We start from the raw sequence: 22,468 nt of genomic DNA, 5'->3' as shown, positions 1-22,468 counted from the left end.
TAGGGCTCCGGACTGCCAGTTTTGCTTCTCCTGAAAACCTGAAAACCCTCTTCAATGTACATTGTAAGAGTCATAAATACGTCCACGGATCAGGCCTACGTATCCTTATTTGCTGCTAATATACATTCTAGTTTGCAAGGTGTAACTTCCTCCTAGTTAGAATAGTGGTTATGTAATATCATGTCCATTCATTTTGCTAAAAATTTTCTTTCAGCTTTTCTGGGACATGACAAGCAATGGGGAAGTTGCCATAGCCAATATTAAATCCCTGTCACATTTAAGAAAGCTTCAGGGCTTGTCTTTTGTGTACACAGGACATTAGTAAAGTTACATTGACATGCCTTAGTTATTTTAATTCTACTTCATCCAAGTTCATGCCCAGTTTTCCAAATCTCAGAGTTTTTCTCTCTTATCAGTTACTCTTAAACTAGCATAAGATGTGACCCAGAGGTTTTCTAATGCTTTTTCACGCTCATACTATTACAGCTAAATGAATTATTGTGCCTCAATAGTCACATCATAGGCAGATGACTCCAGTTTCTGTGCCAGCCAAGCTGCACAAAAAAGAAATAATGCTACTATATATTAAGAAAAATAATTACAACAGCACTTCATAATTCACTGAAACCAACATTTTCTAAACAATGATGATGACTTGTGTTGTCCCATGATACAAATAATAATATATTCTTAACACAACTGAAAAACATTCAAGTCAAATAATGTAAAAGACTAGAGCAGTAGAAGCATCACATGGCATAAAATGGGCAGGAAACTGTCCTGAGAAGCTCTTGTTTGTCCTCTTGACAATGCTTGCAGTTTAAGCATGGTAACTACACTACAGCGTTCCTCACAGATATTTGATCAAACTATTCTTAAAGTCTTGCAGTGATGAATGGATACGTTGCACTCTTTCCTGGTAACTTTTCTGATATTTGTTTTATCTTTGCGCAGATTAAGTGTACAGTGCTTGCTTTATAAAATGTGGATGCAGAGAATACCTTATTTATTTACTGTACCTTTTTCTCTTTTAAACACCCTCATTCCTTCAGACTCATGCTATGGAGAAGTTTTTTACTTCTATGAGACTACTAACTTCTTTCTCTACCACTTCTCAGTATAGAGGAGGACAAATTTATATATAACTCATCTTCTTTTGATGTGACCAAGTGTGATATTGATGTGGTACTGTCTTGTCATTTTCTATTAGTTTTGTTTTAATTGCCAATGACATGTTGTTGTCTTAGCTATATTCAATTCCAGTTTATACTTGGCTGACGCTTTCTGCTCATTTATAACCTGGTACTTATTACTAAACTATTCTGTTTTCATACAAATCATTTATCTGGTTTGCCAAAATCATCCTGCATTCTAATTGTGCCCTGCAACAGATTTGTGATTGCCTCAGTTTTATGTCATCTAGAGGTTTAACATGCTCCCTCTATTTCATTCTAAGCGTCATAAACTAATATACTGATTGGGATAGATCCTTGCAGAATTGCTCATTTCATCCTTCACTCATTCTGCTTTACAGAGGACTGCTGGCAAATATACTTAGTCAATATTTTGAGTGAAAGTTTCTCAAATTTTACAAAACTTGAGCTATATAATCTGCTCTGCCCTAACCTATGTAGCTTGCTATTTGGTGATGAATGAAAATTGTGTCGCTATGACAAGATTTATTCCTGACAAATCCAGGTAGCCTGCTACTCATATCGGCGTTTTCTTCTAGGTGCTTATAGGCAGTATATTTGATTATTTTCTCTGGAATCCTCCAGGTGTAATAAAAGTACAGTTTTCTTTTATTTGAAAAAGGAGAATAGAGATTGGAAAGGAAATGTAAAATGTATCAATGACAGTTTCCAGATGGAATCATAGGAAAAGATACTTCAGTTGACAGATTTGGGACATACTTTTGTAGGGTGTGACTGCTGAGAAAGCCTTCAGTACTTCATTTCTCTTTTCTTTTTTTTCCTTCTTGTATGTCTGGGAGCTGATCCAAAATACTGCTGTACATAAAAGTGGTCATTTTCAATTATTTTTTCCCCATGAGCATTCTGAGTGGATGGATATGTCCTTACTTCAGTCAATGTCTGTATCTTCAGCAATGGCAGGAAATGACTTATATAACTAATAAGTGACTGTCAGGATAGTTTGAATTTGTTCTCTGCTTGCAGCTGGGACCTGTTTTCTCACCACGTATATTTTTGAAACTTGAATGAGAAGAGCTTCTCAGGTAGGAATTTTGAGAATTCCTTGAGTGCTCAGAATGACAAATGAGAAGAGTTTTGTTTTCACTTAGGAACAATGTAAAAAGAAAATGAAGATGGCAGGGAAAAATATATGAAAGAAAAAAGATCGTATGGAAACCATTAAAGGACAACTTAAATTATTTCTCTCACATCGTAATCAAACTCATACAAGCCTTTTTCAGCAAGAGAAGCAAATATCAAAACTTTCAAAATATTCAGAATAAGACTTGGGTGAGTCCTTCTCACTTGAATCTTCTTGCATGGATGCACAGTTTCTTTTCTCAAAGGCAAGACAGTCCAAACAGGCAAAATTATTTTAGGGAAGTTTATTTTTGATATTCTGTTTTCAGAGGTCCCCCAGATGGCTGGGAAAGCTGCTGCCCATGGGGACTCATGTGGAGCAGTGCACGAAGGTTGAGCTCTGCGGTACGGAGCCTTGTTGGAGCAGTGCTTGGAGAGCTGCTGCCTGTGGGAAACCCATGCAGGGTCAGTTTGGGAAGGACAGCATCATGTGGGAGGGATTCCACACTGTGACAGCAGTTGATTGACCACGAAGGAGTGGTAGAGACAAAATGTTATGGACTGACTGCATCCCCCATACTCCAGCATTGTTCAGGGGAAAAATGTTTGAGAAGGTGTTGGGGGGAAGAGCAGGTGTTTTAGTTTGCTTTCAGTTCTCACTGCTCTAGTCTGTTAGTAATAGGCTGTAAATTACATTAATCTCCTTGTGCTGGGTCTGTTTTACCCTTGACAGTAACTGGTGCGTGATCTCCCCGTCATTATCTCAATCCTTGCACTCGTGGCATTTTCTCCCTCTTTTCCACTGACAAGAGGGAATGAGAAAGCAGTATGGTGCACTTTATCATACCATCAGAGAGAAACCACTTCAGAGGAAAAGCTCTTGCTTTTTCCCAGCCTTCTCCCAGAGTGGTTCCAAGAGTCAAGTGGGGAGGTGAGAGTAAGTGGACTTGCTTCTCCATGGAGGTCTCGAGGGAAAAGTTAGAAAAGGTCTTTTAGTCTGACATAGATCCTTTGATTTTACCTCAGTTTCACAGGCATAAAAGCAAAAAAGGTGTCCTGCTGGCTACAGAATGACAAATATGTCTTTTTTAAAAGGAGGTTTTGAAAAAAAGAATAATGGTGGCTTCTCTATGTGTCAACAGACTGTTAAGGAGAAATAAGTGTTCAGGGGGAAGAGTGTGAATTAGCTAATTTTTTTTAGAACTGATTGCAGTTACTTAGTATTTCAAATTAAAATGTGATATCTTCACACCTGGGAAATAAACTTCACATCTTAAGAAAATGTAAATGGTTGTACAGTCAAAGAACAAATCAGAAATCAGACAAATGTAAAAGACACTTAAGGAAAAATATGCCCCATATCTTTTCAAAATATTATGCAAGGAAATACAAAAGAATATTGAAAGGATACAGAAACCCCACAGTCCTGGTTATATCAGTATTCCATATCATGCAACAGGCTGTTGGGTATAGAGACAGTGCACAGTGGAGCTGTATTTCCTAGTCTCTGCTCTCTAGCTGTACCACGTGAGTTCCGATTCTCCAAGAGAAAGATACACTGAGATGTATATACTACATTTCCCAAGGGCCTCCACGTGATCTACATTTCCAGGTGATGGAGGTGAGATGGCTTCCAAGTTCTGGCAGCACAGCGAACAGCAGTATGGTCATAGCCTTCCTCTCTCTTCCATTTGAGTTATTAATTGTAACTCTATTTCTTATTATTATCTTACATTATTTTACCATTTGTAGTAAATCTGTTCTCCCTCCTTATCTTAATTGGGTAGTTTTATTTTCCTTATCTCCAAAAGGGGAGAAAGGGGCCCCCTTGTCCTGTCATGCTTGAAACCGCGACACCCATAAACAATAAAAATGATGCAGAGAAACATTATAGCAATCAGTTTCATGACTATGTTATTCCTGGTATGTTGCTTAGTTATTCCGTGGTTTGTTGTTTAGCAGCAGCTCTAGCTTTTGAAGCATACTGCAAGTATTCTAACTTTGGAAGATGAAGACCAAGACTTGTTTGTATAAGATAGAGGAGATTAAAGTTAATGCAGCTGTACTGGAAGAGAAAAACTGAACAGTCTTTAACAAGTAGAGGACTGAAAATTGCATTTTAGTAATTTTAACCTCACCTGTGTTCATTTCCTTAATGGAAGACACTTTAAGATTCTTCCTGCATCTAAAAATCAATAGAACAATCTGACTGACTATGAGGTTCTGGGAACATGAAGCAGTCCTTGTATCAGAGAAGAAATAGCAGAGTAGAAATTAAATGTATACATAGATACATAGCCTTTGAAATTTCCACTGCAAAGATATAAAAGGAGAAATGAAAGAGATATACCTTACTATATATACTTCCCTATGCAATGAAAGACTATTAGCAGGATAGTTAAAAGTAGGTTAGGGTAGATTGCTAGAAAGAAGCCTTTGAAACTGGTGCTAAGGAGAAAATGGATTGGTTCAAATCTTTTCATGTTTTGTGTTAGTTCTATCTCTGTGTTTCTGTCCTCTTGAATTTACTGATTGATCATATATCTTGATCTCTTATACATCTTGTACACAGTGCATCCTAGTAATGCACCTAGGGTTAGAGAACTAACCCTATCATGCTCTAAGATCTAAGAAGTTTTCATTTGAGCATATGAAAATATATTTTTACTCTACTCACGGTAGTAACAGATACTTAATAAGCAGAGGTGTGAGCACGGAAGAGAAATTTCAACTTGTCAGGCAGTATGTTTGTACTAATAGTTGATATCACAAAGCAGATAGGAAGCAAATAAAATGGTGATAGATTTTTTTTTTCATTTTCTATAAATGTTCAGATATATCTGGACCAGTACACAATATGAAATGTAAGGTTTGAGGGTGAATATTTCAGGTTTCATTTCTTTCCTGCCAGAAACCTACAGACTTACAAAATATTTTACTACCAGCTTCTACTAGCTCAATTTAAAAAGGAAATAATATTGACCCCTGTCAGTCTGGAGTGAAGATGCGGAAGATGTGAATTTTAACACTGGCATAAAGTGTAATTAAAAGATTTCTGTCAGTATAATATACGACATGTGTAACCTCCATCCAGAAAATGATAAATTGAGAGTGTAAGTGGTAGTCTTCTAAAACTGTAAGTAATTCTAAGTAAGACTGTAATCACGTTAATGGGTACTGTCAGTCACCCCACTGTGAATCTGGAATTTGTGGGGCTGTTCCAGCTGAAGATGCTCAGAAGATGGATGACTGAGATCTAAATTCAGCTTGGAAAGCAAATGGTATCCTGGGCTCCATCAGAAAATGGGTGGCCAGCAGGGACAGGAAGGTGATTGTCCCTCTCTACTCTGCTCTTGTGAGGCCTCATCTGGAGTACTGCGTCCAGGTATGGAGCCCCCAGTACAAGAAAGACAGAGAGCTGTTGGAGAAGGTCCAGAGGAGAGCCACAAAGATGATCAGGGGACTGGAGCCCCTCCCCTACAAAGACAGGCTGAGGGAGCTGGGCTTGTTCAGCCTGGAGAAAAGAAGGCTGCGGGGTAACCTCATTGCAGCCTTTCAATACCTAAGGAGAGCTTATAAACAGGAAGGGAGTCAACTCTTTGAAAGGGGAGATAACAGTAGGACAAGGGGAAATGGTTTTAAGTTGAGGGAGGGAAGATTTAGGTTGGATGTCACAGGAAAGCTCTTTACAGAGAGAGTGATGAGGTGCTGGAACAGGCTGCCCAGAGAAGTTGTGGATGCCTGTCCCTGTAGATGTTCAAGGCCAGATTGGATGGGGCCCTGGGAAACCTGGTCTAGTATTAAATGGGGAGGTTGGTGGCCCTGAATGAGGCAGGGGGGTTGGAGATTGATGATCCTTGAGGTCCCTTCCAACCCTGGCCATTCTGTGATTCTGTAAAGAAAATTCTGGAGTGTGAGCTGAACTATATTACTAGATGCCAAAAAAATCACATGCACACAGGAAAAAAAAATAAAAGATATTATGAAAGTGCCAACCTCTTAAAAAGCTTTGGTGCACATTTAAAACTTATCAAAACCAAAGGAAATTCAATTATGATGCACATAGGTGTGTGGAAACCATATTTCATTAAGCTCAGTGTTCACAGAACAAAAATGACAGATGTCTTGTAAGAAGAGCAAAGTTGATGATGAAGTGTAGGGCTACACATGAGCAAGCTCCTCAACAGTGGTGGCATGTTTCTGGTTTTTATTTTTGTTTTAATCTTCATAGGTTTTTCCTGTGAATAAATATTTTAAAAACCATTCATTTTAAGATCATTAGGGATGACTGTATGGCTGACTCTCAAAGACTGATTGTAGAATCACATAATCACCAAGGTAGGAAAAGACCCACAGGATCACCCAGTCCAACCATTCACCAATCGTTGATCATCTCACTAAACCATGTCTGTCATTACAGTGTCCAAACCTTTCTTTGAACACCTCCAGAGTTGGTGACTTCACCACCAGCCCATTCTAGCACCTGATCACTCTTTCGGAAAAGTAGTATTTCCTAACGTCCATTCTGAATCTCCCTTGGTGGAACTTGAGGCCATTCCCTCTAGTTCTATCACCAGTTACACGAGAGAAGAGGCCGACCCCCAGCTCACTACAACCTCCCTTCAGGTAGCTGTAGAGAGCAATAAGGTCTCCCCTGAGCCTCCTCCAGACTGAACAATCACAGCTCCCTCAGCTGCTCTTCATAAGGCCTGTGCTCCAGACCCCACACTAGCTTAGCTGCCTTTCTCTGGACACGCTCCAGGGCCTTGATGTCTTTTTTGAAGTGAGGGACCAGAATTGAACACAGTACTTGAGGTGTGGCCTCACCACTGCTGAATACAGAGGGACAAATACTTTGCTGCTCCTGCTGGCATTATCAATTCTGATACAAGCCAAGATGCCACTGGTCTTCTCCTGTGTCACCTGTGCACACTGCTGGCTCATGTTCAGCCAAGCATTGAACAATACCCCCAGGTCTGTTTCCTCTACAGAAATGATCACCATGAAGCAATCCATCAGTTTCTACTTTTCCTCGCATATAACTAATTTCATAGATTTATAGATTCATAGAATGGCCTGGGTTGAAAACGACCACAATGATCATCGAGTTTCAACCCCCTGCTATGTGCAGGGTCACCAACCACAAGACCAGGCTGCCCAGAGCCACATCCAGCCTGGCCTTGAATACTTCCAGGGATGGGGCATCCACAAACTTTTTCAGCAACCTGTTCCAGTGCGTCACCACCCTCTGTGTGAAAAACTTCGTACTAAAACTTAACCTAAATCTCCCCTGTCTTAGTTTAAAACCATTCCCCCTTGTCCTATTACTATCAATACATGAAAACAGTCATTCCCCTTCCTGTTTATACACTCCCTTCAAGTACTGGAAGGCCACACTGAGGTCCCCCCAGAACCTTCTTTTTCTCCAATCTAAACAAGCCCAGTTCCCTCAGTCTTTCTTCACAGGAGAGATGAATTTAAGAAGGCAAATTTCAGGTAACTGCTCTTCAGCACAGTGACTCACAGATGAAGAACTCTTTAGAAAGATTCTTAAGGAAAAAAAGAAAATCAAATCAGCAGACCATTTTGCAGCACTCGGTAGCCTGGAAGATTGTGTCTATTAGTAGTTGCTGTGCCTTTGAAAAAGTGCTTCCTTCAAGAATAGAGCTCTCTGCTAGTCCTGTTTCCAGAATCTTTTCCAGGCTTCTGCATTGGCCATGTCAGAGCAAGGATCTGTAGTAGATGAATCTACAGAATGCGATTTAACTCCAACTTAAGCCATTTTGTTACAGAGTTTATATGGGTTGGGTTTTTAAGCTTCCATTAAACCCAATGCAAATCTAGGCCTCAGCTCAGTCATTCCCATATAGGTGTTATTTTAGATGTCTCTGCGTCCTGTCAGACAACCACCTGCCACTCCAGACAGGTACTGGTCTCACAGAGCTCCTGTGTTGTAATTTCTAGATCTACATTCATCTCTGAGACTTCTCTAAGATGCTTCACATTTCACTTTGCAACATGAGTAAATTCTACGCTATTTTTCTTATTTTAAGATAAACATTTGCATTTTTTCATCAGATTTCTCCTAGCTCTTCGCTGACTTTACTGGGAGCTCACTGACTTTATGGAGAGAGTCAAAGAGATCTACCCCAGAACAACGCAGGGCCTACTGGAGTCTCTCACTCCTTTGCAGTGCTGTCTTGAGACAAGAGATGTGTCTGCAGAGGAATGAGACTGTACCACTAACTGCACTGTTGTCAGCTTCAGGTGCTTGAATTGGGCCCTGGCTCCCAATCTATATATAAATATACCTGTATACACATTTATATAACACATACCTACTTAGTTTATCTCAGCAAGAGCAACGCCATTAATTGCCCCTCGAGAAACTGCTCTAGTCAGAGAGGACAGTAGGTTGTTTATAGTGCTCCTTGAACATTTTATATTTGTTAACTTCAAAAGTTAACTTGCATAGCCAAATGAAAAGATAATCACACACTCTGAAATACACAGAGTAGATGAGGTTGAATGGGACAACTTGGGATCATCCAAACTCCCTGCTTCTAGCAGGGTCACATCCAGGTAGGTTTTGAATGTCTTCAAAGGAGACTCCACCACCTCTCTGGGCAGTCTGTTTCAGTGCCCAGTCACCCTCACAGTGAAAAAGTTTTTTCTCACATGCAGACAGAACTTCCTGTGTTTCAGTTCAAGCCCATTGATTCGTATCCTGTTGCCAGGCATCACAGAAAACAATCTGGACCCATCCCACAGATAGCCTCCCTTGAGATACTTGTACACGTTAGTAAGATCTCTTTTCAGTCTTCTCTTCTCCAGGCTGAGTAGGCCCAGTTCTCTAAGCCTTTCCTCATCAGAGAGGCTGGCTCATGGTCAGCCTGCTGACCACCAGGACTCCAAGGGCCTTCCCTGCAGGGGTGATTTCCCATAGGTCAGCTCCCAGCCTGTACTGGTGCATGGGGTTATCCTTCCCTAGATGCAGGACCCTGCACTTGCCCTTTTAGAGCTTCATGATATAGAATCCTTGGAGTTGGAAGGGACCCCCAAAGGTCATCTTGTTGTCCAACTCACCTGCAATGAACAGAGACATTCACAGCTAGATCAGGCTGCCCAGAACCTGGTCCAGTCAGACCTTGAATGTCTCCAGGGACAGGGCTTTCACCACCTCTCTGGGCATGATGTTCTTCTCTGCCCATCTCTCAAGCCTGACAAGGTCTCTCTGAATGGCAGCATAGTCCTCTGGGATATCTGCCACTCCACCCACTTTGGTATCATCAGTAAACTTCCAAGAGCACACTCTGTGCCTTCATCCAGATCACTAATGAATAAGTTGAACAAACCCCTGGGCAACATCACTTGGTACAGTCCTCCCACCAGACTCAGTGCTTCTGATCACAACCTTCTGAGCTCTTAGTCAGTTCTTAATCAACCTCACTGTTTAGTCATCTAAACCAAATGTTCTAAGCTTACCTATGAGAATGTTATGGGAGACCATGTTGAAAGCCTTGCTGAAGTTCAGGTAGACAACATTTGCTGCTCTCCCCTCATCATCTACACAGCCAGTCATTCTGTCATAGATGGCTATCAAATCGATTAAGCATGATTTCCCCTCAGTGAAACAATACTGACTACCTCTGATACCTTCTTGTGTTCCACATGATTAGAAATGGCCTCCAGAATGAGATACTCCAAAACCTTTCCTGGGATAATTAATGAGAGTAAAATATAATAAATGAAATAAAAATGAAAAAAAAAGATTTAGTTGAAGTAAAATGTAATTTATGAAATAAATTTCATAATTTTCAGGCTATGAACATTTCTAGACCTCAGTCAAAGAAGGTACTGTTCATCAAGCCTCTCAGTCCTCTTAAAAGATTGATACTACTAGTATCACAGCTGGTTTTTAGCAAGTTTTCAAGCACCAGAAATCTGCCCAAATCTTCTGTTGAAATTATCTGCGTAGTTGTTAACATATAGTAAAGGCAGGTAGCTTTGGGAAAACAGATTAAAGGAATGGGAGTTTCTGAAGATGACAGTACAGGTCTACTAACTGTAGAAGGCAGAGATTTTGGACAATTTCTTTTATTATTATAAACTTGGTGCTATAAAATGGCTATCAGTAAATATATAAAGAGGGGAAAGTAAGACAGCACTGAAAAAGGGATCGCATTTTTGCATAAGCCTTTAAAGATTTTCTTTTATATTCTTAGTACCTTTTATATTTTCAATTGTTTAATCTTCACTTATCTCCTTGCAGTTGTAAAGTGCTTTCATTTGCAGAATGAGCTGAAAACAAAAGTTGAAAAGCCAGCAAAAAATGACCAAAAAAAAAATTCAAAATCAATAACATTTGGAGTATATTTTTTGTCACCAATTGTCACTGTACTAAATGTGTATTTGTTATCATCAACATGTTATAAAGTTTCTGAAAACTGCTAAAAAGGAAGATTAGTAAATCATCATCAATAACACCTGCCAGTAATCTGGCCTTAAGAATCCTGCAATGTTTATGGTGCCAGTAACAAAATGGCTCACCATTTTGTACAGGTCAAAAAGCTGTCACATTTCCCCCATATTTTGGCATGTTTCTCGCGCCACACTTCATATTTGGAATATTATGATTTAACATTTGTTACAAGGTGATGGGTGCATATTGTAAAATACATTGCCTATCTCAATATTGAAATTACTTGTAGCAATATTTGATGGCACCAGCTTCTGAAGTTTTTCTTTAGTAATTGTCACAGATTTTTCTGTATAGCTACCCACCTTTCTTTGATGCATACAAACACAGACAATTTGGATGCATTACCAAGATTTAATGACATTTGCAGCTTTTTTTTTTTTTTGAAAAAAAAAATCAAAGAACTATACCTTCGTAAATCCCTATCTTCATCTCTGATGCAATTAATCATTTCCATCCTTATGTTACACCTCTTCTTTTGAGCCACATGTTGTTTCCATGTGCCAAATGATTATATTAAAGATTGAATATGTGAATAGACTGCTGTATCTATTTAATTAATAAACTGGATTATTCCTCTACACAGCCTCTCACATTCATCTATGTCTCTCAATATTTTAAAATCTGTCAAAGAATTACAATTAATAAGATACCACTGTAAAAAAAAAAAGTACTCAGCTACCCACTCAGAGTGGGAAGATTCAACTTTGTGCCCTGACATTCCACTTCAAGATTGTATACTTCAAGCTCGACAAAATAGTGTTGCATTGCCTCCTCCATACTCATTACTAGCTAGACTGTCATTAATCAGAACATTCAAAAAGGAACTCAGTTCATGAACTTCTGTGGGAGACATTTTCAAAACAAAAAATGATGCTTTAATCTCAACAGACAAAGAACATTACACAAGTGACTGTGACTGATATTTTCCAATGCTATGGAAATGGGGAAATGGTTTAGATAAGGAAAACTATAAGGCATTATGCAGTACATCTTTCCTTCTGCCTCTGCTTCACCACTGTAAACCTCTATTCTCTAATTAGGAGAAAATCTGAAAGCGCATTTCCAGCATCTTTTTTAGTCCATGGCATGTGATCTGGACCTTCAACCTGTATGTGTTTACCTGATCCTCTCCTTCATGACCAGCATTGCTACTAGGAAGAGGTACAACCCCAGCACAGCAGCTTCCCTGTGAACACTACTGCAAGTTGTGTGGCAAGGTAGAGTTGGGACAATTAGATAATTTTATGAGTCCTGTTAAGAAAATAATGGACTGAAACTGACTGAATGCTCTGCGTATACTGAGAGGACTCCAACTGAGACTGAAGTTAGGTTATGAGCACAGCTGCAGAGAAGAGCACTAGCTTCATCTCAGGCTCTTGAGACTTCTCAAGAGGCACTTTTAAGAAGGATAAGGATACCAAGAGACATGAAATGACCAGAGTGGGTAAAGAGGATACAAAGGGAATTTTCAGGGTGCTCTGTCAGACCTAGAGACCCAGAAGCTGTTAAAGAGATGCCAAATCTAGGCTGTCACCATCTCAGAAAAGCAGAACGACTCTTCAGGCTCAGTTCTGCTTTCTTTTATCTGTTTTAGGTAACACTGCCAGACTGAAGGCACTTTGTCTGCAAAGATGTCTAGCTTTGCTGTGTGTGTTTTTTATCAGACAGTTTAGGTGAGCTCCTGAACATCCGTGTAGCTGCCTGCCCCAATGGCTTAGATGCTGTACTATGCAACACCTTTGACAGTCTCTCACAGGACCTGTTCGTTTCCCTAGCTTTTCCTCCACATGCTTTCATTCTCCCCAAAACTGGATGGCAACACTGATAAAATAAAATAATAAAAGATCAGATGTTGAACATATTATGAATCTTGCTTTATTCTAATTGTAATTGCATGCAGTAGAGTCAAGTGAAACAGCTTGTATTGTCCACATCTCTTTTGCCTTTTCCCATTCTAAATCACAGAATGGCCAGGGTTGGAATGGACCTCAAGGATCATCAATCTCCGACCCCTCTGCCACATGCAGGGCCACCAACTTCCCTATTTAATACTAGACCAATCAGTCAGCTAAAAACTGAAAGCTAAGTTTTTAAAATATAACTTTAGCTTGTGACTGTAAAATAACATCCACTTGTCCCACCTCAAAAAAAAAATCCTGGAATGATCAGCTGATTCCTCCTAGCTAACTCCTCCTGTCCAGAAGTACACAGTTGTCACTAATATACTGCTTAGCACATAAATACCAGAACATGCTCTGATGTGCACGTCCGCCTATCATTCAGATCAAGGGGTTAGCCAGGCCCTTTTGTAGCTATATGCTAACTCTTTCAATGCCTAGACGTGAGAAGATGGACTAGTATCTACTTGGAAGCTTTAGAATGTATGCACTGTTACACAGTGACTGCTAAAGTTCTGCAAACAAAAGATGAGAAAAAGTTAGTATACTGTACCTTGCCAGGACACCCCAGAAATGAAGAGGTGATATACAAGGAACTGATAGCAGTGAGATAAGAGTGTGCGGGAGACAGAGAGATGTCTCACAGAGGATACCAGCACCACTTCTGAAGAGGGTACAAGAGTGATGCATCCAACGAGCTAGAGACTGAGAAATCTTCTGTATAGCTATACCTCCCAGTCTGCTTTGATGACTAGTAAAATGTCAGGTTTAAAGCAGACTGGAACAGTGCTGCAGGAGTTGGAAACTTCCAACTTCCACCTTCTTTCCATGACCCTCTCTTCATGACAAGCTGTGTTTTCATGTTTATAAGCTCATACTGTGGAATGAGTGAGCAAGGCACATACTAATATGATCACTGCCTCCCCATCCTGCAACCTCATGTTTGTGAATGTCATTTCTGCATTAGCCTGATTTTATTTTTCCAGACATCTGCAGGAAGTTGTCTCTAGAGTACCTACCTATAAAAACACCAACGTCACAAAATCAGTATCTAATAATAAACAAGAAGTCACAAAAGCATGACTAAGCAATGTCTGTAAACACTTTAGTTGTGACGTTTCCTATACCCTGAATCTAGACCATGCGTGTCCTAACTTTTGGCTTGCCTGGGCAGCACTGAATGAAATGGAATTGTCTTTGGTGGCATATAAAACACATACTGTAACTGATGTATATAAGTAACAAAAATATTATTTTAACAACTTATTAAATATTTTATTATTATTTTATTGTATTATTTATTATTTTTATTAAATCATTAAAATAATATAAAAAGAGAGCAACTAGTGGGATATTTGACCTTGTTTTTGTGAAACTAATGCATCAGTCTGGATCACTGGAAGCAGTTGCCATTCTTAGTGGATTCTCAAGATGTTCATCAGACATTTTTGATGAAATTTTACCTTTCATGTACAAACTAGTTGTTCCTGTACAAATAGTTGTTCACAAAAGTACATACTGCAAAAACTGATAGCATGAAAAAGGTGTGATTTTGAAGCACGGAATATTTTTTCTCTGGTAATAGGGCTTATAAAAGTCTAATAAAGACACATGATCAAATTTCTTGAGTTGCATATTTGATTCCAACTCTATACATTTCGTTTGAAAATTCACAGGTATTTTATCTGTGTCAAATGAAAATGAGTCACAAATATACCAAAAAACTTAAGACTTCTTTGGAAATCTTGAAACCTACTCTTGAATTCCATTATCAAATCTGAAAGCAAGGCTGCATATTTTTTTCTATTCACAGGACAGTATAGCCAGTGTATCAAAATGCATAAAATTATTTGCCATAACTTGATCTTGCCGTATAGTTTCATTTCAAACACTATTTTGATTTGAAACATAGCACTAATAAGTTGATTTTCAACTTGAAGATGCATGTTTAACTTATTTAAATGAGCAGTCAAACCCACCAAATATTTAAGTCTGTGAATCATTTTTAATTTTTGTGTTCTGGCAAAAATTTTTCATTTCATTTCATTAATCATAAAATCTTCTTCAAAATTCACTCTGACTTAGGCATCTTACTTCAGAAGAGTAAATGATGTCCCATAATCAGAATCAGTACTTGTAAGGAATTCCTAGAACTGATGGTGAGTGAATCCCTTAAACATTATTAATTCAGAGCTTTGATGATCATTTGTGTGACATTATTCATTTCTAAAACTTTTGAGCATATGTTTTCTTGATATATAATGCAGTGATATTTCATCAAGCATGTGTTTCTAGTAGCAATTTCATCATTTTCAATTAATTGACTAAGTCCCTCTTTTTTACCAGCCATCACTAGAGCACCATCAGCTATATCAGATATGCTGACAAAGGTTAAAGAAAACCACTTTAGTGTAATTTTTACTGCTTCATACATATGGAGAGATTTAGCTGTGTCTTTTAATGGCATGAAAGTAACCATTCCTTCAGTGACATTATGTTTCTTACGAATACCTCTAATAAAGATGGCAAATTGAGCCGTATCTGGCAGAATCAGTACTTTCATCTACTGCTGCAGTATAACATTCAAAATTAGCAGTTTTACTTTCCAAATTTTCTTGGATATATTTTCCTGTTTCTTTACTTCAGCTGGCTACGGCTACAGTCTGGAGAGACAAACTGTTTTTACAAAATCCTGTTTCTTTTTATCAGGACAAATTATATCTGCCACACTTTGCAGATTTTGCTTAACAGACTCACCATCAGTAAATGGTTTTGATTATTTTTTTAATTTTTTTTTCAGTCAGAAATGCTACAACATAACTGGCTTTTATAACAGAGTCCAATTCAGTTGTAACTTGTAAAAATAAAAATTTTGGGCTGAGATGACAGACTTTTTTCAGTTCTGATATTTTGTCTTTACAAAATGTTCCTTGATATGCATCAAATGTAGCAACATTTTTTCCATTTTTTCACATTTTTTCAAAGTGTAATCCTTGAAACCTGATAATATTTCCTTACAAATATAAGCCATATATAGTGCCATGTTATTTGTCTTGACAAATAAGTATTCATCTGTCCATGTTTTGTCAAGATTTTTCTTTTTTTGGGTTCTGTTTCTTTTTGGATCACATTAGGTAAGTTAAATATTGACAATCGCAGCATTATACTCACCAAGTGGCACAAATGATGAAACGTGTAATATACACGAGTTTCAATTTGACTCAGTGTGTGTGTCGCCGGTGCTGGAGGGCTAGAGGCGAGTTAGTACCCTCCCATTGTCCAGGTTTCTGCCCAGACAGTGTTAATAGCACATCTATGAATGGCTGTTGTGAGCAGTGGATGCTTGTGGTTGAGCCAGGCTGCTCAGCCATCGCCACCATGATGGCATGGGACAGGGGGCAGCTGCAGGACAGGCTGAGCCAGGTCACTTGTGGCCTGCAGGCAGGGGAGTGGACATGCCTTATCTAGACTGTCAAGTAATAAGGATGCTACACAGATTCAGGTTGAATAAATAAGATTTCAACTGCACTTATTCCCTTTGTAGCATCCTCAGGAGACAGCTACACTCTTCCCTGAATATACATGCATATCTAGACAAACAGTCATCCAGATAGAGATTGATGCTTGGGTTTGTTAAGCAGCAAAGCATACTGTAGTTTGAATACACATACTGTTTTCCAATTTTTTATGATATCTAACTTAAATCCCGTCTGTAAACGCTGTTTAATAAGATAAAAATATTTCCAGCAGATTCTAAATTTTAAGGAACAGTGATTTTTTCCCCTCTTAAGTTGGCACTCAACTATCCATCAGCATAAGCAACAAGTGTCTTGGCAGATAATTCAGGACATACGGCTTTGAAAAACTAATAATTTAAAAGTACTTGGGTAAGTTTCCTCAACTTGTTCACCTTGTGTTATTTTCTTCTACATGTCCTGTAGCAGCTGCTGTAGCTAAAAAAATTTGAAAATATAATGCAAGTGACGAATAACCATTTCCTTAGTAATACTAATGTATAGCACAAAAGCCTCACTCAGGAGGTTTCTGAAAGAAATAATCAAATACAATTCAAAGCTGTTAAATATATGTGCTTCATCAGTAGTCACCAGATGGCACTAGATGTATCCATGTACTGATAATCAACTTAAAACTACTGTATCTCTTGTACAAGTCTTTGAGATCCAAAGCACATTACAGATGGTGGAGCCCAATAGCTGAGGAGTCAGTAGACTGGGGAGTTTACATTTAACTTAAAGAGGATCTGACTGAATGTTTTTTTTGAGGGGGATAACATTAAAGAGGAAGAATAAGTGGTCCTTCTTGATTCTGAAAATATTCTTTGGATAAAATTTTAAAAATGCAGAACAAAAGTATTATTTTAATTAAATGTATTTATTCTTGGTTAGAGTTAACACCTTTTCACACTTTTTCTCCTTTTCCTTTTAAATATTTAAATGTTTTAAAGCACCAAATTTTGAAGGAAAACTACTTCTTTCCAAAGACATTTCAATTGTCTTGAAGAGCTGTAGCCTTCTGTTGGCAGAACCTAAACTTTTTTCTGGCTTTCTGATGTGGCCAGTGAGTTCTTGAATTATGCATTAAATTCTATGCTTAAAAATCCTTTAATTTAAAATATTACCAGATTATTTTATGAGGATGAAGCTGTAATTAACTATTCCTTATATAAAGAATATTATATCAAGAATATATTAAAAAAATAGAGCTATTTCATTTATTTGTAAATTATGAGTTTTATACATATATATATATATATATACACACACTTGAATACTCTTAACATTCGTCACCAATAAAATATTTGGGAATCTAAACTTCTTCAAGTTGGCAATATTTAGCACATATATTTTTCTTATTTGTTATTTATCTCCCTCCTCTGCAAATAACTTCTCTTCAAGAAAAAAACCAAACCAAAACAACAACAACAAAAACAAGAGAGTAAAATCTTGACCACAGTGACTTAATGGCAAAACTCTGACTAACTTCAGGGGCCAAGATTTTACCACACATGACCAACTTTACACAAAGAAGAAGAAAACCAAACAGACAAAGATATCATGTTATTAAAACACACAGTCTGAAATTGAATCATCATCTAAACAGAATGGCAAATATTTACAAATAACAAAAGTAACCAAAGAAAGTCAAGCTGTAGTTTGAAATAGAATTTCAAAAGGAACTTGATCCTGTGAGGAAAATGTAGCTTTCTATCCACATACTGAGAATATAAGTTTTAGCATATAATTCTAAACACTCAGATTTTATATCTCTAGCTTGTTGTAATGAATTTTCAACCATCATGCTACTTTTGATTATGCTTAATATGCAGTTGTATCTGCTTCACTACAGCAAAATGCTTACTGCAAAAATGTAACCTACACTTATATTCACTTCATCGTTTCCTGTTCTAAAAATGAACCAATCTGATTATCTACATTTATGTCACACGTAGAAGCCTTGTGATTGTTGGGGCCCCCAATACAAACAACAGCCTGAACATGCAAATAATCACAGCTTTTTTAAAGGACAATTTTTTTGCAAGCACTAGCTTGCATGTAGCATTTGCATTTGTAACGAGTTTCCTAGCCTTGTGCAGACACAAATGGAGATATCACTGCTCAAATGATTCATGATTATTCTTCATGCTTTACAGTAATCAGCAGAGCCTCAGCAAATATGTCTGTGAAAAGAGTTAGCTTTTGTAAAATAGAGAAAATGTGAGGAAGATGTTAACACCATTATCTCACAAGGAAACTAAGGAAGAGAAGAAGCAGTGCTTTTCATACCATCTAGCAGTACCACTAGCATTTCCACTGCAGTAGGTGTGACGTATACCCAAAGATATAAAATCACAGAATATACTGAGTTGGAAGGGACCCACAAGAATCACTGACTTCAACTCTTGGCTCCACACAGACCACCCAAAAAATAAGTCTGAGAGCGTTGTCCAAATGCTTCCTGATCTTTGTCAGGCTTGATGCTGTGCCCACAGCCCTGTGCAGGCTGTTCCATGCCCACAACCCTCTGGTGCAGACCCTTTCCCTCACCTCCAGCTGCCCCTCCCCTGATGCAGCTCCATGCCGTGCCCTCGGGCCCTGTCGCTGTCACACAGAGCAGAGCTCAGCGCTGCCCCTCCGCTCCCTGTGAGGAGTTGCAACCGCCATCAGGCCTCCCCTCAGCTCCTCTGCTCTGGGCTGAGCAAATCAGGAGCCTCAGCCTCTTGCCCCACAGATCCTTCACCATCTTGGTAGCCCTCCTTCAGACACTCTCTAATAATTTATGTGTTTATAATCTAGTGCCTAAGACACGGTAGCCCTGGAAGTCTAAAGAACAGCCTGAAATACAAGCATCTGATGTAAGGGAGAAATGCAGGCTCTCACCAGAGTCTATAAAGAGGCTTATGCATCTTAGGACAAGTGACTGCAAAAGGCAGCATGAATTCCTCTCTCGGTATCTCCACTTTTCTTTTTTTCTGTAGCTCAGGCAGCCAGATTAGAGTTGAAACAATTCTGAATGTCTACCACTAAGTGAGATTATCTTCGCTCTGCAAAAGGCAGCTCCCATTATAGAGACTGAAGAATGGAGACAGGTGATTTAACTGATTTGGCACTGTGTCTTGCATTGTGCCTTCTGGTTCCTGGTACATCACACTGAGAAGGTCTTATATGTTGTATTCTTATCTGTACTTTCAGCTGAGAAATAATAAAATGAGCCAAACACAAAGTAAGTTTAGTTCTTCTCTGACATCAATCTGTTGTCGCTTTTTCTGTCTAGAAGACAAGGCACACACACACATTTGTACAAAGAGCTACTATATTTCTTTCTTCCCATAACAAAAAAAAAAGCTTAGAATTCATGTTATTTTATGAGCAAAAATTATACTTTTACCTATCATCTGAAGTTCTACCTGTAGCAAGTACATAATACTGTAATTAAAGTATATTGTAACCCGAAAGGGTTCTAATCATTCCATCATATTATTCACTGAAATGCATTCATACAATACCTATAATATATTTAAAAAAAAATGAAGTAGATGAAAACAGAATACAGTATTGTAACTTCTTATAACTCTTTCTTTCCTGAAGTAGTCTGAAAGTATCAGAATTTATGGATTATGTCATCCTGTCTCCACTACTTTCCTAAAATGGGAAGGATGAACAAGATGTGCATGAGAAACATCTTCTCAAGTTCAGATCCATGCAAAGGGAGGAGAAGGAGTTCGTATCTTTTAATATGTATATGACAAGATAGGATGGAAGACTACTGAAGATAGTGCTGGAATTAAAATTAGTTGGGTCCTGGCTCTCAGTGTGTCTTGCTGAGCTGGAGGAAATGGTGACTAACACACGGAGGGATTAAAACCTTCAGTGAAATTAAAAATTCTGCCTGAACCTATCAGTGCTGTCAGAGGGTAGTGGACGAATCACCTGTGTATCATGTGACCTGCATGTGAAAAATTAAGGGAGTATATAAGGGAGATAGACTGGTGGAGCCACAAGCTACCATCTCTACAAGAAAGGCATTGGAGGGGACACTACATAAGCAGCAGTACTTCTCATTCCTTCTTGCAATCAGGCAGAAAGAGGGGCCCTGTGAAATAGGGAGGAATGAAAAAAGGTCCCTGCTTGGGATGACAAGCAAACCCCCTCATAGCCTACTTGGTCTTCTCAGGTGCCCTTACACGATAGATATGAGGCTCTGGAATTTGAGGGACAGGCAAATGAGGATGGTGATGTGAGTTCAAGGGCAAATCAGTCAGTTGCACACCTTAAGACTACCTCTGCCAAAAACAAAAGAAGGGTGGTTTTTATGAGACTTCCTTCTGAAGGGAACAAAGGGCTGACCAGACCCTTCCTGCAGGGAAGCCTGCTCTCTTCCTGGAGGTTTAGTCTGGAGGTGGCTTAGGGGAGACCTTATTGCTCTTTTCAGCTACCTGAAAGGAGGCTGTAGTGAGGTGGGAGTCAGTCTGTTTTCCCTGGTAACTAGAGATAGTATGAGAGGTAATTTCCTATGAATATCTGCAAGAGTAACATAAACAGTGAAATGGTAGAGTGCTTGAACAAGGGGGAAATCAGACATTCCCTGGCAATTCCTTCTTACTGACTGGAAGTCATTGCTTCTCATCCGTTCATTTCTTTTCTCTTTTGTTGAGACTTTGCAAGTGGCTGAATGAACACTATTTGCCTAAGTTAGTGCAAAGTTAAACAAGTATTCCAAAAGGGAGTTTTAAGAGTGATAAGCTAAATGTGAGCCCCATCCTAGCTTTATAGAAATGGTACTTAACACTTCACTCAGCTGTAAGTGGAACATTCTTAAGTCTGGGGTAAGAAGGATGAGAAATATTTTTATTCTTACTTGTTAGATGCCAAATCTCATGACAACTATATTAAGCCCATAAGCCTTGTGGACATATGCAGATGTGACTGATTGACAGAGATGTCTAAACACAAATGAATACAGCATCACAACCATTGATTTTCTGATCTGAAATATTTATGCACTAGGATGATGTTTGGCTTTTTCTTATTGCTTATGCTCTTTGCATAATTCTCCTCTTTTGATCAGATCAGACTAGATACCAAGAACAAATCCTATACATACCTGTTTCTCCCCACTGGGCTTCTTGTGGTTTAGCAGCAGTTCCACGGCACCAACTACCTCCTTCCTTATGGCATGCAAAAGAGCATCTCCCACATATACATTAAAACTTAAGAGCAGCTCAATGAGCTCAAGGTTCTCATTTTCAATTGCAATAAGGAGTGCAGTTCTTCCCAGGGGATCAATGCAGTTAATATTGATCTTGAAATAAATTTCTGCTTCTTCCAATGCTTTCTTCACAGTGGCATAATCTCCTTTCTCCACAGCATTCAGATAGGCTTTCTCTGAATGGGACAGTTCAGATTCTGCTCGTACAATACGAAGAGGGATACGATCTCTGTAGGGAGCATTGACACTTCTTTTGTAGTAGAACTGGGCCATATTTTATGCCATTCTAATACTTCATCTCTGAAACATCAAAAGAAAGATTAAATCAATAATGTATTTTCGGGTACAATGCACCAAATTAATATTTTAAGTATATAACTATATAAAACTCAAAATAAAGTGATGTTGAAAAAAGTAAATGTCTTCTATCAAAATAACCTGTGAAATCACCAACAAATGTGGAAAAGAAGACATGTAACTATCTTGTTCATACTTCTCACTCAAAGTGTGAAGCCAGCACACAATATATATTTCTTTAAATTGTGACAAGAAAGAGGTGACATAGCTTGCATCAGATGTGTGGCCACATTCCTTCACTAAGTTCTTCTATCTGATCTTTCCTGAAGTTTGAGAGTATGCTCACAAGCAGTTGCTGTTTCCCAGTACTAGAAGGCAACATTTTTTTGAGCTTCATTGTAGTAGCAAGTACGCCACTTTGAAGCCTGTTCCTTTGCCCTTCTAAAGATACCTGGCTTTGTCTGACTTACACCCGTTATTCTGCCCGCACTTCAGCATGGCATGGGTTTTTCCCTCTTCAGACTTCTGTACAAATGTCTCTGATATCCTATGCAACTCTAGTAACTGTCTGTGGTCCACTGAATACAGATCTTTTTACCTGTTTCTTTAGGTTGGGAAGACTACATTAGGGTTGGAATAGCTATTAGCTGTTAGTTCTGACAAGTGCTCTTCAAATACTCTAGAAGCATAAATTAGTCTCTTCTGACTTATCTGAAATATATAGACTCAGCACAGTTCAGTAGTGTGCTACTAAGATTTTGATTCAATCTCATATACTATTAAGAAAAACA

General features: G+C 38.6%; 1 protein-coding gene across 2 annotated transcripts in view; it reads right to left on the bottom strand.

The window, feature by feature from the left end:
* Positions 1 to 22,468, bottom strand: part of LOC104917567 (short transient receptor potential channel 4) — a 78,264-nt gene that overhangs the window by 6,021 nt on the left and 49,775 nt on the right. For both annotated transcript variants that reach the window (XM_010728961.3, XM_031552060.1), the window contains one exon: positions 21,276 to 21,680. In XM_010728961.3, coding sequence (XP_010727263.1) covers positions 21,276 to 21,653 — 378 coding nt within the window. In that variant the 5' untranslated portion in view covers positions 21,654 to 21,680. The remainder of the gene's footprint in view (positions 1 to 21,275; positions 21,681 to 22,468) is intronic.

Source organism: Meleagris gallopavo, chromosome 1 (assembly GCF_000146605.3).
Source record: "Meleagris gallopavo isolate NT-WF06-2002-E0010 breed Aviagen turkey brand Nicholas breeding stock chromosome 1, Turkey_5.1, whole genome shotgun sequence".
Classification (NCBI taxonomy): Eukaryota; Metazoa; Chordata; class Aves; order Galliformes; family Phasianidae; genus Meleagris; species Meleagris gallopavo.
Note: the sequence above shows the minus strand (reverse complement) of the source record. Positions and strands in the feature narration are given on the sequence as shown.